This window comes from Lygodium microphyllum, chromosome 8 (genome assembly GCF_053477565.2).
Source record: "Lygodium microphyllum isolate KBCC chromosome 8, Lygodium_microphyllum_v1.1.10, whole genome shotgun sequence".
In the NCBI taxonomy this organism is placed as follows: Eukaryota; Viridiplantae; Streptophyta; class Polypodiopsida; order Schizaeales; family Lygodiaceae; genus Lygodium; species Lygodium microphyllum.
In genome coordinates this window covers 115,996,943-116,013,174 of record NC_141142.1, presented here as the reverse complement: position 1 = coordinate 116,013,174, position 16,232 = coordinate 115,996,943, and the positions used below count along the sequence as shown (strand labels likewise).

General features: G+C 38.7%; 1 protein-coding gene across 2 annotated transcripts in view; it reads right to left on the bottom strand.

Annotated features, from left to right (window-relative positions):
- LOC148032767 (mitochondrial carrier protein MTM1-like) overlaps positions 1-10,340 on the bottom strand; it is a 28,372-nt gene extending 18,032 nt beyond the window's left edge. Inside the window, exons 1-4 of one of the 2 annotated variants that reach the window (XM_087683436.1) lie at positions 10,116-10,340; positions 9,441-9,778; positions 378-452; positions 77-187 (exon numbers count right to left, since the gene is read on the bottom strand). In XM_087683436.1, the coding sequence (XP_087539562.1) occupies positions 77-187; positions 378-452; positions 9,441-9,704 (450 nt within the window). In that variant the 5' untranslated portion in view covers positions 9,705-9,778; positions 10,116-10,340. Of the gene's footprint in view, positions 1-76; positions 188-371; positions 453-9,440; positions 9,779-10,115 lie in introns of both variants that reach the window. The other variant, XM_087683435.1, reaches the window with a different exon arrangement.
- Between the last annotated feature and the right edge of the window lie 5,892 nt (positions 10,341-16,232).

Genomic DNA, 16,232 nt, shown 5'->3' with positions numbered 1-16,232 from the left:
ATACAGCAATCAAAACCAACCTTCAAGATGACTTAGAGAGATCTGAATGTGCAATTGCATGAGACAGACTTTGTACCTGACGAATTATTTTGTGGAAGACATCAAATGTACCATTGTATCTAAAACAAGCTGGAGGGCAAAGAGGTTGCCCCCCAGAACCTCCACCACGCGGGCATACACGAGGACACTTTTCATAGTTCAAAAAGAAAGCAAAAAGTACCAGCAAAAGATCAGGTTGTAATACAAATATGAAGATGTAAAGCGCAAACATTAAAAACATGAGCTTGAGCATGGAAGCAAAACCGCACTGGGTTATGTAACAATGCAACTAGAGAAAAGGCCTTTTCTCATACACATACAGTAGGGCTTACCACAACCTCAGCATTCCAACTGCCCATTCGGCTCCTTGCATATTGGTAGGGATCACCTGCTGCTTGTGCTTGCAGCCTGGTCTGGAATCAACAAAAGTGCCAAGCATATCAGACATACTAGGGTACTGAATTTCAGAATGTAAAAGAAATGAAACTCAGAATTCCTTTCTTGCTCCTCTTGTTGGGGATGGCATGGCAAAGAACAGATTTGGGCAATTTAACTTTTATATTTTTCCTTGTTTACTTGAATTTTCTCTTATTTTTTCGATTTTAAATAGATTAAAGTGAGAATTCTAAAGCAAGAACAAAAAAGAGTGCCGTCTGTGGAAAGCCTTGAAAAACGGTGGACGATGAATCATGACCCAGGGAGGAGATTCAGAACATGGTCTTTGTTCAAGTGATCAAAATGAGTAAAACGCACATAATATGGGGTTGGATTATTCCATTGAAGGCTCTCTCTCTCTCTCTCTCAAGTGAGCTCTTTTCTTTTCATCATTTACAAGATGGCAACATATAATCAACATTCAGAGTACAAGTGGAATACGAGAAGGAGAATCAAGAAGAAGACAAGGAGAAGAACAACAACAAGGAGGAGACCTGAGAAGACCACAAAAGAAGTTGCAAGGAGGAGGAGGAGGATAAAGGCGTGTCGACTCTGGACAGGGCGGCAAGCATGGCGCATCTCCCAATCCTTGAGGACATCAAACTTTGCCATCACCACAATAATTATGGGAGGTCTAAAATGCTTCCCAAGCTTGAGGCCCCTGGCCCCGCCACTTTGTAGGCCGGGTGGTTGCCGTTCACACCACAAAGCAGATTCGCTAACGAGCACCTATCCACGTTCTCCATGCTCACTAACAAGGTCCCCGCCAGCCATAGCTCTACCAGCATTTGCTCATCATCATCGAAGAAGGGGAACAACAACATGTGCACCAAGAACTGAATAATTGTGGTCTTATCTATATATTGAATCTCTAGCACTTGAATAGTGGATGGTATCAATATAGTTCAAACATTGCTACTGGTTTACAAGGATCATACAAAGATGTCTATAGGATTGCTGAAGCCAGAGATAAGCACCTCCCAAGATGAGAAATTTGAGCATTTTAAGCCATTGTCCATTGTCTTCCTCTCTAGTTTTTAGGACTCCCTTCCTTTCCTTGAGGCTCACAGCTTGGCTTTGTGTCAACCTTTTTATGCAAAATAAGACTTCACTTTGCATGGTATTTGTTGATACCATATGATCCGTAGCCTATAGCACGTGTGATACGTACATACTAGCCCATTAGGTGATTAATCAATATTGAAGTGATGCTTCTAGGCATCGCCGTGCTTGTAGTCCTAACTCCTCATTGTCAATGTATAAAATTGCCTCGATGCAAGCATGAACTTGCATGACGCCAATTGTGATCCCCCAATATGAAACCAATACCCAATACCTATGTGATTGTCTCAAATGCATATGCATGTGCATGATCAATCCCACATGGTATTTCTTGTGTGCTCAATTATACAAAATTATCATGTGTGCTTGATTGGAAGACAAACTATGTGGTCCATTAATTGATTAACTAGGTGTTCAATTGAATATACGAGTATGAGGGTGATGCCTTATAGCAAGCATGAGGCCGATGGTTGCTTTAACATGTGTTCCCAATCAATGAAGTATAAGGGTGACTGGTCAAATAGTAGGCACAGGCCTATGTCGCTTGTGTGGGTGAGCCACTAAGGTAGTCGAGTGAGTGATTGTCGGACTACGCACTTGATTTGAGCAACTGTGCTTCATTGGTTGATAGAAGGCCAACTACCTAGTCCTAAGGCCATGGCACGTGGCTGATTGCAAAGGTCTTTTAAAGCCAATGAAGAGTGTAAAGGCTATGGGGCCCCAACATTGGCTAAATGCGTGATCTAATATAGCTAATGTAGTATGTGCTAGTTTAGACCACGTGATATAGTCTATAGATGATTTAATGTATAGTTACTATAGCATACTCTAGTTTACTTGATGCAATATAGTTAACTACGTCATATAGATAACATAATATATAGTTGAGATAAGTATAATATACATGGCAAGTTTTGCCAAGAGACAACCTTCTAATCCCATTTTCCAACATTATCCAGCTTATTAAATTAGTTTTAAAATATTAATTCTAAAAATTAATTTAATAATTACTCTAGTGCTCAAAAATTTAATTCCACTAATAAATAATTAAATTGACTAGGCCAATTTGTCTTCCAAGTATCCCTAAGCAGTTATTGATCCTTAGACTAGCATTACTTATTTAATTAATGGATGGTCCCTAATATCACCAAACCACCGACATTAGTGGCCAATAAATTGATTTAGGCCCAAATTTGACACCAAGTATGACCCAGTACCTATCAAGCATAACTTATTACAACTTTTACCTTTAATATCCACCACATCCTCAAGATCCTTGGCTTATTACCATAAAATAACTGCTATATACATCACATGTACTAAACAACCTTGCACATTTGATTAATAATTCAATCAAATGTTATAAACAAGATTAAAGCATCTCAAAATTTCACATCCACGCGACAGACCTTCCCCTTGAAATTGTTGCAATCATCCTTAATTACACTACATTGTGCCAAAGAAAAAGCGTACTGCACTGGAATTTCAACAAGGCATCACAATCACAACATTAACCATTTTTGTCTAATCGGACATCTAACCATGCAATATGCTCGAATCCTACTAAAAATTTCCAACCAATATCTACATAACATAAATTGAAAAGTAATTCAAACAATTACTAGAAACCCATGGAATGCATCGTAACTGATGTTTTTCAATTGTTCTAATTTCAAAACCATAGTAAAGCATATTCTTAGTATAAACCATGGTTGAAACTATCTAGTATAAATGGCATTTACTAATATGTCATTGTCTCCATGGAACCAACTGTAAACCATTGAAAACTAAGCATAAACTAATCATAAATTGATCGCTTACTAATCTGAGAGCTAATCATAGTCTGCTACAAATGTGACCCCAAACTAACAGCAAAATCTAATTAGAAACGGATGCACAAATTGATGCAAAATCGATGGTTCTCAAACTATCAAAAATTGATCAAAATTTTTGTCTCAAAATTAAGGCAAAAACTCATGCCAAACTAATCATAAATCAATGCAAAAGTATAGTTTTAATACTCGGGTGAAACTCATACTCATTCGCATACATCTCACAATGATTAGTACACTGAGCAATGACCTCGTAGCAAATATACTATCAACACAGTACCTTGGATGCATGCTGAATACATCCTATATTCACTATATACGAGAGTTGTCCACAATTGAAGTGAAAGTACTACCTCACCCTTGAGCATTCTTGATAAAGCTGAAACAACTGAGGATGGTCCACCAAGTCATCCTCTTCCATCCACTTTGCATCTATTGGTGAAACAATACTGAAGCTTCTCCAAGAAACATATAGAAACTTTACCTCTAACTTTACTTAACTCAAAACCTCCACTGGGTTATAGACCTTTCTTTCCCTTAAAGCATTGCAATGCTTTATACTTTCACATTGCTACAATTCCAACTTAACTAATATGCAACATTGCATTAAGTTGATTGGCTCGTCGTATATTTGATATGCTACGAGCACAAGATACATTAGGCATCATTCTTATTTGAATACTTTGAAACCATTGCAATGTGACTGCATGAAAATTTACACACTAGCAATCGTAACAAGATACATTTTTCCATACATTACATGCATTATAATATAAGCAACATCTTTCCTCGTAACAAACACTATACACAGCATTTGCGTAACCAATATTAATAACATTGCCAAAATTGCCACTTTGTGCTCCAACATCACATCAGCATTCTTACACATGGAGTTATACATATTACCAACCATAATCAAATACATCAGTAACTAGACTGCCATATAATTGCATCCATGTCTTGTTGCCCAAAAAGCATTAGATTGACACTTCAAAGTTGGCCTTGCACATGCATTAATTGCCTCACTGGCATCATTTTCTTCTACTCACTATCCACAATTAGAACATCATGCTATTGTATCGGCTCTTCCTTTGATGTAGTTTGCTATTCCAAAGCTCTCGAATATGATTTTCTCTTCTTGTCTTTGTTGTCCTCCTTTAAGGATTCAAAAAGCGCATAAACTGAGAATCATTTGTCAATTGCATAAACATTTCAACTATTATCCTTAGCTTATCTTTAAATCGGTCATCAAATTCATTTTCCTCTTGTTGCTCATTAGCTTCAAAACGCCTAGAAGGACCCACATGTTGGTCTAAACCAACATTCTCAACTTGCTGCCCATGTTGTGTGCCTCATCCAAGATCAACCATTGCAATTTCCCCAACACTTCGTAAATTTTCAAATTGAGAGACATCATCCCTGCTTGATCCCATCTCACTATCTGAAGACATTCTTGTTGTAATACTTAGCTGAATACAACTTCAACACTAGAGCAAAGCTTTTGACCTTTAATCAAGCGCCTCAAGCCTACCAATTCCAAGAAATGATAGTACCCCAACAATGGAGCCATGAAATAACTACCATATGCATCACATGTGCTAAATAACCTTGCACATTTGATTAAATTTAATCAGATGTTATAAGCAAGATTAAAGCATCTCAAAATTTCACATCCCCGTGACAATGAGAGCCATAAGATGATCATAACCACCATTTAAAAAGACAAACAAGTTTCTTGAAAATTCTTTCCTTGCTCCTCAAAATCCTTGCTTTGACCAATACAACTATCGCACAATCAAATTCACAAGGTGGGCAATTGCTAGCATTAGAGAGAGATATCGCTAACTCCTCCCATCCTCCAATTTTGCCAAGCTTCCCCTCAACCTTTGCCTCCAAAGATCTATGAAAACCAAGCAAAGAGTCTCTCAAAGTGCCAAAGGAGCTTCATGCCACTCTTGCTCCTAGCATAGTAGAGGGGCTCAGCTAGATAAGGTTCCAAGTTTCCAAAACCACACTTAAGCTTTATAGGTCAAGATATAAAGAAGTGGCCATTCACAAAGGGCTAGATTACATATGCAAAACAATAGGTTGTGCTTTCTAAATTAAGTATGTGCCCTTAGTTTGAATCCATACATAGTATTTTGTATATAGCTACATGTGCTTTTATCATTGAAGGACTTATCAATAAAGTCATGCCACATACCATTGGTCTATTAATAATTTTGATTTTGCAAGTCTATGCTATATACACATAGCAAGTGATTGTTAAAATAGAGGTATCCTTTGAAACCAACATGCATTCTCTACAAGCCAATATCTGCTCTATTCCCTCAAGTTTGTGAAGTATGGTACTAAGAGTTGAAGCCTGTGTAGTTCACAACAATGTAGAGTGAAAAACAAGGGAAGACACAACCCCCATCTTTGTAAGTTCCAGTGAGGACTGTGTCAACTCTCCATGCATATGTTATCAAAAGATGATGTACCAATGAGACAGTAGGGTTTGAGAGAAGAAACACAAAGTGAACTCGACAAACATGGAGAAAAAAAAGGAAAAGAGAAAAAATTGTGATGAATGCAATGATAAAGACCTGAATCATGGAGTAAATGTGATACAAGGAAACAAAAGCATCATAGCACAAGGAAGATGATAAAGATAACCACAAACCGCAATGTCATCCTAAAGGGGTGTGAGGATAGTAAAAAGGCTGGAGAAAAGAGGTAACAAACTGAATGAATCAGCCGTGAGGAATGAATGAGAGAGTGGCCTATAAATAAGCATTGTCAGTCTAGGATGGCGCCCTACGCAAAACGCAAGCTGTGAGTGAAGAGTGAAGGGTTTCTCAACACCCCCTTTCAAGCCCGAAAAGGAAAACAAGAAAAGAGTAAGGTGGAGATGCAATGCTACATGCTGGAGAATGCTCATGCAGCAAGTGCCACTTGAACAATGTCCCTCGTGAAAAAATTATTCACTTGTCCAAGCGCCCTAGTATAAAGATGATGAAAACATCCAATGCATAGAAGAAATGTCAAACTTTGTGTGGTGCCGAGAACCATACGGATGTGCCCGTACTCAATCTCGGGAGATGGCTCCATGTCGACCAAGGGATAAAGAAGATCCGCCTTGTAATCTGAGAATACCATCTAAAAGGAAACCTTAGATAGTCAAAAGACCCTCTGAGAATACCATCTAAAAGGAGACCTTTGAAGATAGTCAGAAGACTGGATGAGCTGTAGAACCCGAAACTCAACCTCAAGAGAGAAGCCACTAGCTCCGTGACTCCATGCTGGAAGGAATACGAACGCCTAGCCACCAAGTCACTGCTGAAGACCCTAGGGCCCCGATCTAGATAGATCCTTTAGATCTTAGGTATGAGTAGAGAACATGACTGCTCAAAGAAAAGCCACTCCTCGAAAGTGAAAGGTGGTGGTATGTGAAGAACTTCATGGCATGAAGGAGTAAAAAGTAAAAGCCCCCTGTGAAGCCAAAGAAAAACTGAAAGAACCTCTCTGAGAGCGAAGTAAAAAAATCCCCCTCTGAATCCCAGTCTAAGAGAAAGGAAATCCAACCACTCATAGCTCACAAACTACGAAGCATTAGATAATGAAAAAAGTGTTGCCGGTCGTACCGAATAAGGTATCCATGGCTTAGAAGAAGCAACCGAAAAACATCCCAAAGTGACCTCTCGAACCTGAGTGGAACAGGTGGAGAAGATGGTAGCTCAAGATGAGCCAAGGAGTAGAAAACAATCATGGGCTCTCAAGAGAGTGGACTGTGGAGAAGATGTGGGCCGTGGAAGCCACTGTATCCGAAAGTGGATGGGAAAAACCTCTGCACAGTGGGGTGGTCTCCAAGAGGGCTTATCACCTCATAAGATCTTAGAGCTTCTGTGTGCCCGAAAGGACTTAGGGTGCGTCGGGTGTAGCTTATTACCTTGAGCATAATACTCTGATAGCCGATACAGAACGACCTCTGTGGCCCAAAAAGGAGAGATAGTACAAGGAGTGTCTGGTGAAAGACATACTCTGGTGAGGTGGAAAACAAAGGTCAATATCGACAATCTTTGATGGAATAACCATTCATGCCGCAGTAGAAACACCTGATAGAAGGGCAATCTATCAGGGGAGACGCCATGGTACCAATATGATAAACAGGATAAGAGAGGGTGAGAGGAAGAAAAAGGATATCTCTCAATACGCAATGGAAATGATGAAAAATCAAATGTTGATATCAAGCATGCCACCGATCTTTGTCTTCTCTAATGAGGATAATCTTTGTGAACAAATGCAATCAAGGAAAGTTGAATCTGATGTAGATGACAATATAAGAGAGAAAAAGACTAAAAACACAAGCAAGACAACTTGCAAAAGAGAGAAATACTAAAAACGCAAGAAAAACCAACAGCAACAGTCAACATGATAAAATCAGCTTCGAACAATGTGTGATAGACTGAAAACACTCGCCAATTTGTTATAGACCACAATTACTAGCTTAGACCGCAATGTCCTCCGCGTCCGAGATGTGAATAACAAGCTGAAATAACTGAAATTTACAAAAACAAGATTGTTTTTTGAGTGAAGAGTGATCAACAACAGTCGCTCTATTATAAACAACTGTAAATTGCGAGTGAAAGGCTAGAAGAAGGATAAGTGAGACTTCAATGTCCTCCACGAAAGGAGAGTGAGCAACAAGCTAAAATCACCTGAAATCTACAAAAACGAGATTTTGATGCAGCGGAAGAAAAAAAGAAGTGGATGTCGAACCTGCCACCAATCTTTGTCGTCACTGGAGTGGAGGATCTTTACCGTTGTTTGAGCAAATCCAACTTTGATGCCATGTCAAAAGATGACTACCAATGAGACAATAGGATTTGAGGAAAAAAAACACACATTGAACTCGACAAACATGGAGAAGAGAAGGGAATAGAGAAGAAACTATGATGAATGGAATGATGAAGTCCTAAATCATGGAGTGAATGTGATACAAGGGAACAAGAGCATCGTAGCACAAGGAAGATGATGAAGATAGCCACGAACCGCAATGTCCTCCTAAAGGTGTGAGGGTAGTGGAAAGGCTGGAGAGAAGAGGTGACAGACTGAATGAATCAACCGTGAGGAATGAATGAGAGAGTGGCCTATAAATAGGCACAATCAGTCTAGCATGGCGCCCCTTTTTGGGGCCGCAAGCCCTAAACGCAAACCCTAAATACAAAATGCAAAAACGCAAACTACAAGTGAATGGTGAAGGGTTTCTCAACATATGTATGGTACTTATCTTGTTCAAAGCAGTGTACTTTCTCCTCTTTTTAAATGCTTATAACCTCTTTGTAAGACAGCCATTACACATGAGAAAGGACCTTCAGCAATTTGCTGCTGCATTAGTCATCTGACCTACTACTGTTGAACTTTGTCCCCACTATGGTGCATTGTCTCCGGGTAGTCCAGAAATATGAATGCCTTCAAAAAGTGCCATATGAGGATCTTAGTGTATGTACCATCCAATAAGCTCTACATATAGCAAATTGGCTACATTAGGGTAAACAGAAATCCCAGCTGATGCCAGGTGTGCACTCAGGCACCGCCAAAATATGCCTGCAGTGCTCACTTGTACATTCTAACTGGACAAGTAAGTCCCTCTGAACATCCATTTGCGACGGTCACTCAAACTTTCCCAACTTTTGGTGACAGACAACAAGATGACATTAGCTACCAATTTCGTCCAACATGTGACTCCATGATCAATTGCATGACAGGCTGGCCGGTTTCTTCCTTGTGCTTCTTGCAACAGCTAAGTGCTACAGATCAATAAGCGACCCTTCCACAACGTGGGATCTACAGATCAATAAGCGACCCTTCCACAACATAAGTGGGAGTTAAAGCTGAGTGAGGTAAGCCCTCAGTGCTTCTCCCATGCCATCCCACATGGAACACTCTAAAGCTTTCCAAGACATACTTTATCTTCTTATGATTGGGGGTCAGTTCACTGAGATTAGGAAAAGAAGAAGACTTGTATTTTAGAACAAATAAGCCAGTCTAGCTTTTACTTTAGAATCAAAATCAAATAAGCCAGTTTACCTTGACAACATCGAGAGGATTGACAATGATGGCCGACAAAACAGCAGCACCCCCAGCCGAGATGGCTCGTTCAGCAAAATCTAAAGTCGGAGGGTCAACCTTGTCTGCAGCATTGTTGGGGCTCGGTGGCCTGGCATGGGGATTGGGGTCGAGGGATGACCCTTCGGCCACCCTGACAGCCGCAGCGTCTTTAATAGTGCTGAACAGGGGTCTGTACAGAGCGGCAAGGCCCAGAGAGGAGGCCAACTCGTCTCTTTCGAACATGGAAGCCCTAAAACTTCTCAAATTTGGAAGCTCTGCGATGCTTCACCTTGCAATCTGGACACGTAGCTTTGTGCCTAGAAAAAGGGAGATAAACAACCGTAAATTTAAAAACCCCATGTCCTTAAACCCTAAACCCTAATACCATGGCAAGAAACAGTTTTTACTGCACAAGGTACAACATACGACAAGAAAAAATAACTGCAAGAATCTAAATAACCTCTGCAGGATATGCTGGTTGAGAGGGAAGAAACGGGGGGAGGGGGGGAACATGTCTGTGTGTGTGTGTGTTTTTTGGATTTCAGGACGGAGAAGTAATAGCATAAAACACGAATAGCGACAAAAGCAATGCAGGGCAGGCGAATGTATGATGCAAATTAGTCTAGTATCAGGCAGAGGAGGGGAAAGAAGAACCTTGCGCGAGAGGGAGAAACTGCACGGCTGCTATGCACAGAGAAGAAGAAACCGGGGGGGAAGAAGACGACGAAGACGATGAATCATGGTGTGAATTTGTGTTGAATTGTGGCGCGAGACAGAGGAACCCGCCAGAGTCGCCGCCACTCTCTCAAGTTTCCTCCATCCCCTCGAAGCAACAGTAAAAACCTAGCCGACAAGTGGCGTGCCACGCAAGCCAAACGCCCCCCCCCCCAAAAAAAAGCCTTGTTTTTATTTTCCAAGACTCCCTTTACACTGCGCTCCATTTGGGGACAGCCATGGTGAGGAGAGCATACACGTAGGGCCTTGACCCAGCAAACTATAAGGAGTGGATTTGGTGAAATCGATCTTCTAATATGATAGGCTTCCAAAGCAAACTCACGCAAAACTCTTCTAGTTTAACCATGCTACTAGCGTTTCGCATGCGCTAACGGCAACTTCACTCAACAATCAATTTCTTATTTTTCTCTCTCCTTTTTTTCTCTCTCCCAAATTCCCTATGTCTATTTTTTCTCTCTCTCTCTTTTTCTTTGCTTTTTATTTTAGTTTATTTTTCTTTTCTCTTGGTTCTCTCTCTCTCTTTTTTCTCTCCCCGCTTTTCTTCTCTCTCTCTCCTTTTATTCTCCCCCCTCTCTCCTCTCTTTTCATTCTCTCTCCCTCTCTTCGTTTTTCCTTTTTTTTTCTTCTTCTCTCTCTCTCTCTCTTCATTCTCTTTTTAAAATTTTTCTTTTTTCTCTCTCTTTTTCTTCTCTTTGCGTTTTTCTTCTCTCTCTCTCTCTCCTCTCTTTTTCTTCTCTCTTTCTCCTCTATTTTTTATTCTCTCTCTTTTTAAATTTTATCTATTCTCTCTCTGTAATTCTCTTTGCATGTTCTCTCTCTCTTCTTCTTCTTCTTCTTCTTTCACTTTCTTTCCCTCCCCCCCAATCTCTTTTAAAGTATGTAAATTTTATCTTTTCCCTATATATAATTCTCTCTTTATGTTTATACTCTCTCTCTTCTTCTCTTCCCCCCTCTCTCTCTCTCTACCCCCTTTTCTTCTTCTTCCCTTTCTTCTAATTTTCTTTTTATTCTTCTTTCCCTTTTAAATTTTATCTTTTTCTTCTCTCCTTCTCTCTCTTTTGAATTTTATCCTCTCTCTCTCACACACATAAAATATTTAAATTTTAAAAGGAATTTTCTATTTTCTCTCATCTCTTCCTCTTTTCTTTTTTCTTCTTTTCATTATTTTCTCTCTTTCCCCTCTCCTCTCCTTTCCTTCGCTCTCCCTTTTTTCTTCTCTCTTTAAATTTTTTTCTTTTCTCTTTTTTTTAAATTTTATATTTCCTCTCTCTATGATTCTCTCTGTGTTCAAATTCCCTCTCTTCTTCTTATTTTCTCTCTCTCATTTTCTTCTCTCTATCTCTGTCCCCCCTCTCTCTTCTCTTTTCATTCTCTCTCTTTCTCTCTCTCTCTCTTAATTTAAAAGAAAGTTTCTCTTTTTTTTCTCTTTCTTTTTTTAAATTGTATCTTTCCTTCCTCTATAACTCTCTCTATATAATTCTTCTTCTTATTTTCTCTCTCATTTTCTTCTCTTTGTCTCTCTCCTCTCTTTTCATTTTCTCTCTCTCTCTTAAATTCTCTCTCTATCTCTCTTAAATTTTATATTTTCTCTCTCTATAATTCACTTTTTTTCTTTTAAATTTTATCTTTCCTCTCTCTATAATTCTTTCACTGTGTTCAAATTATTTATCTTCTTCTTCTTATTTTCTCTCTCATTTTCTTCTCTCTATCTATCTCCCCCTCTCTCCTTTTTTTTCATCTCTCTCTCTCTCTCTTAAATTTTATATTTTCTCTCTCTATAATTCTCTTTCTCTCTGTTTCCTCTCTCTTTCTCTCTCCTCTTCTTTTTTTAGCTCTTTTTCTCTCTCTCCTTATTTTAATTAAACAAACGTTTACAGTAAAAAGTTTAATTTGAGAGAGAGAGAGAGAACCTAGACCCTATGCATGAGAGAGAGAGGGGAGGGGGAGAAGAAAAATGTTTAATTAAAAAAGACTATTCTCTTTCCTCTCTCTCCGTCTTCTTCTTTTTATCCTTCTTCTTCTTCTTCTCTCTCTCTCTCTCTCTCTCTCTCTCTCTCTCTCTCTCTTTTATTCTATCTCTTTCTCAAAGTGTGTGAAAAACTATGTTCGAAAAATTTTTAATTTAAAAAACTTTTAAATGTTTAATTAAAGAAAATTTTAATTTAAAAAGTCTAATCTAACTTTGTGTGTGTGTGTGTGTGTGAATTTTGATTTAAAATGAAGTTTGATTTAATTAAATGAGAGAGACACACAGACAGAGAGAGAAAACATAGACCCTACACATGAGAGAGAGGGGGGGAGGGGGGAAGAATTTAATTAAAAAGGGGATGGGGAAAAGAAAGAGAGAGATTATAAGTGAGAGTGAGGGGAAAGGGTTTTAATTTAAAAAAGGGAGGTGAGAGGGCTCTCTATAATTCTTCTTATTTTCTCTCTCTCATTTTCTTCTCTCTGTCTCTCTCTCCCCTCTCTCCTCTCTTTTCCTTTTCTTTCTCTCTCTTAAATTCTCTCTCTTAAATTTTATATTTTCTTTTTCTATAATTCTCTTTCTTTCTTTTGAATTTTGTCTTTCCTTTCTCTATAATTCTTTCACTATGTTCAAATTATTTCTCTTATTCTTCTTATTTTCTCTCTCTCATTTTCTTCTCTCTGTCTCTCTCCCCCTCTCTCCTCTCTTTTCATCTCTCTCTTAAATTGTATATTTTCTCTCTTTATAATTCTCTCTCTCTCTCTCTCTCTCTCTCTCTCTCTCTCTCTCCTTTTTTTGCTCTTTCTCTCTCTCTCTCTCTCCTTATTTTAATTAAACAAACGTTTACATTAAAAAGTTTAATTTAAGAGAGAGAGAGAGAGAGAGAGAAAACCTAGGCCCTACGCATGAAAGAGAGGGGAGAGGGGGAGAATAAAAATGTTTAATTAAAAAATATTATTCTCTTTCCTCTTTCTCCCCCTTCTCTCTCCGTCTTCTTCTTTTTATCATTCTTCTTCTTCTTCTCTCTCTTTCTCTTTTATTCTATCTCCTTCTCAAAGTGTGCAAAAAACTATGTTCGAAAATTTTTAAATTATAAAATGCTTTTAAAACATTTAATTAAAGAAAAATTTAAATTAAAAGGTTTAATCTAACTAAGTGAGAGAGAAAGAGATAAACTTTTAATTTAAAAAGAAGTTTGATTTAATTAAAGGAGGAGAGAGAGAGAGAGAGCCTAGGCCCTACACATGAGAGAGAGAGGGGGGAAGAATTTAATTAAAAAGGGGATGGGGAAAAGAATGAGAAAGATTATAAGTGAGAGAGAGGGGAAGGGGTTTTTAATTAAAAAAGAGGGGGGGGGAGGAAGGCTTTAATGAAAAAAGGGAAGGGGAAGAGAAAATGAGATATTGCACGTGAGAAAGAGAGGAGGGGAGGGGGTTTTGATTGAAAAAGGAAGGTTTGGAAAAGGGGGTAGATTCGGGAAGCCCTCTAGAGGTTCGGGGCTTTCCAAACTTATAGCTAAAATAATATAGTAGTAAGATTCATGATGAACATAGGTTTCCCCCCATGGTAATCATCAAGGGAACCTCGGTTGAGCTATAACACAAGTGTTGCGTCACTAAAATGCTTACCATAGTGCATTTTTTGTGAGCACAATCCCTCATATGCGAGGGCTTTCACAAGTCCTTAAGTCCTTAATGTCAAAATCTAAGCAAGTCTTCGTAGTTTTCTTTGATATTGAGTTTGCAAATGTTGCTAAAAAGTATGAAGCATTCATTTACAACTTAAAATTGTGTCTACATGTTTTATATCCAAAAAGGAAAGAGGAGAACAACTCAAGGAGAGTTCTACTTTAAACACACTCAATAGGATTATGCTTACTGTAGTATTGAGGGACCATTTACTAATGTGGGAGATTTTCTTAATCAAACATGTAGCCATTGTACAACGTGACCCACCCCTTTATATTGAAAAATAGACTAAATAAACTTTGTGATTGATATGGAGCCATTGTACAACATGACCAAACTCTTTGAACTAAAAAAATAAACTCATGGATGTGTGTGTTGCATGTCTTGTAAATAGTGGCTTTGATGATGAATAAATTTCATAGAGCAAGGTTCATAAAACAAACAAATTTCTAGCAAGCTAAGTTACAAATTTCAAAAGGTAGGAAACCCAGATCTTGTTATCTTTTGGTATGTCCTTCCCATGTTAAAAGGTGATTATTTCTATATTTGCTAAAATACATGCTTTTATGGTAAAATCAAAGAATAATCCAAATGTGATCGCAAATCTATGGATTTTTAAAAAATCATGTGGTTTTTGGGATTGACCAACACAATGATAAAGCATCCCAAAATAAAAGAAGAGGCTTGTCATAAATAGAATTGAAATATTTAGTTTACTTCACAAAAAGAAGACTAGTCTACATGGCTTCGATTAACATACCTTGCTTCAAAAACTAATGGAACACAATAATAATGGCAAAATGTGGGTTGCAAAAATATGCTTTAATGGAAAACATTAAGGTGCACCGTAACTAAACATTGGCTGCACCATAATCACCACAATCTGCAACTTGTATGCTGAGAATTGTTTTAGTGCACATATTTGTATTACTACTAAGAATGGGGATACATTGAGAGTTCAAGAGGAGGTAGAGAAACCATATCTATGCACACCAATAGCATGCTTATTCCATGGAAGAAGGTACCAATTGACCTACTTAGCATTGGTCATACCTAATTGTCACGTCACCCAATTGTACATGTCCATTTCTAAAGGGTGCATATAATGACACAGAGAGAGAGAGAGAGAGAGAGAGAGAGAGAGAGAGAGAGAGAGAGAGAGAGAGTGTGTGTGTGTGTGTGTGTGTGTAACCTTAGCTTCACTCGCCCTCATCACCCTGTAGAAGGCTAGAGGATCCTCGATCATATTAATTGTGTGGGGAGGCAAGCAGGGTATAGAGTGTATAACATATCATCAAAGAGAGAGACAAGGGCCGACCATGCAACTATAGGCCAAGGTGCATGTTTGGGTAATAGAGATAGATTCACCCTAGCTTCAAACAATGATGGGGAATGTGTTGGTTCTCTCTTTAAAAAACACATCCAGCAATAAGAAAACTATATGCTCTCGGAACAATGGTGTTACAAGACATGGCTTGAAGGGGCATCAACTATCTAGTCTCCATGATCATCACCACCACAGCTCAAGACCACAACCACATCCCTCTTCTCTCATGCCATGTATGATCTTTGAATATCCTAGAAAGGACTAAGCATTGGCTTCAAAATCTCAAAGATGAGAAGGTTTTAAAGCATGTCATAGCAAAGCAAGAAGAACCTGGGAAGCAATCATTCTTGTATCCCTCGATGGAACAATTAAAATATTGAGGCATGGCATTAACATATACAATGGAAGCACATCCAAAGAGATTGAGTGTGTGAGACCTAGCAGTAGATCTTGCACATGCATACAAGCCCTACAAATTCAAGTAGCATGAAATTGGGCTTGTTGAGGGCGGTCATCGAAGCACATCTTTCATATTTGTCTCTCTATCTTATTGAGCATGGACATGAGACACAAGGAGAGGGGTTGGGAAGTATTTTAAGAAAAACCACCAATGATCTCTCTCTCTCTCTCTCTCTCTCTCTCTCTCTCTCTCTCTCTCTCTCTCTCTCTCTCTCTCTCTCTCTCTCTCTCTCTCTCTCTCTCTCTCTCTCTCTCTCTCTCTCTCTCTCTCTCTCTCTCTCTCTCTCTCTACATACACACACACAAACACACAAACATGAGAGAGGGGAGGAATATGTCTTTTATTTGAAAAACTACCTATTTTCTTTCAACTATTTTTCTAATATTGCCATGTAGGCTCAGGAGAAATTTGGAGGTTCATGCATACATTTAGTTCATTTCTCTTAAAAGATAGAAAAGATTTGCTATGTTGTGTAATATTACCCTAAACACTCTCATAACTAGCACAAATGAGGTAAGTTTAAGCCCACAGTCCCACCCACTAAAAAAATTTTATGGATAGTGTTTTGGCCTTTAAGGATGTGCGCAATGTATCA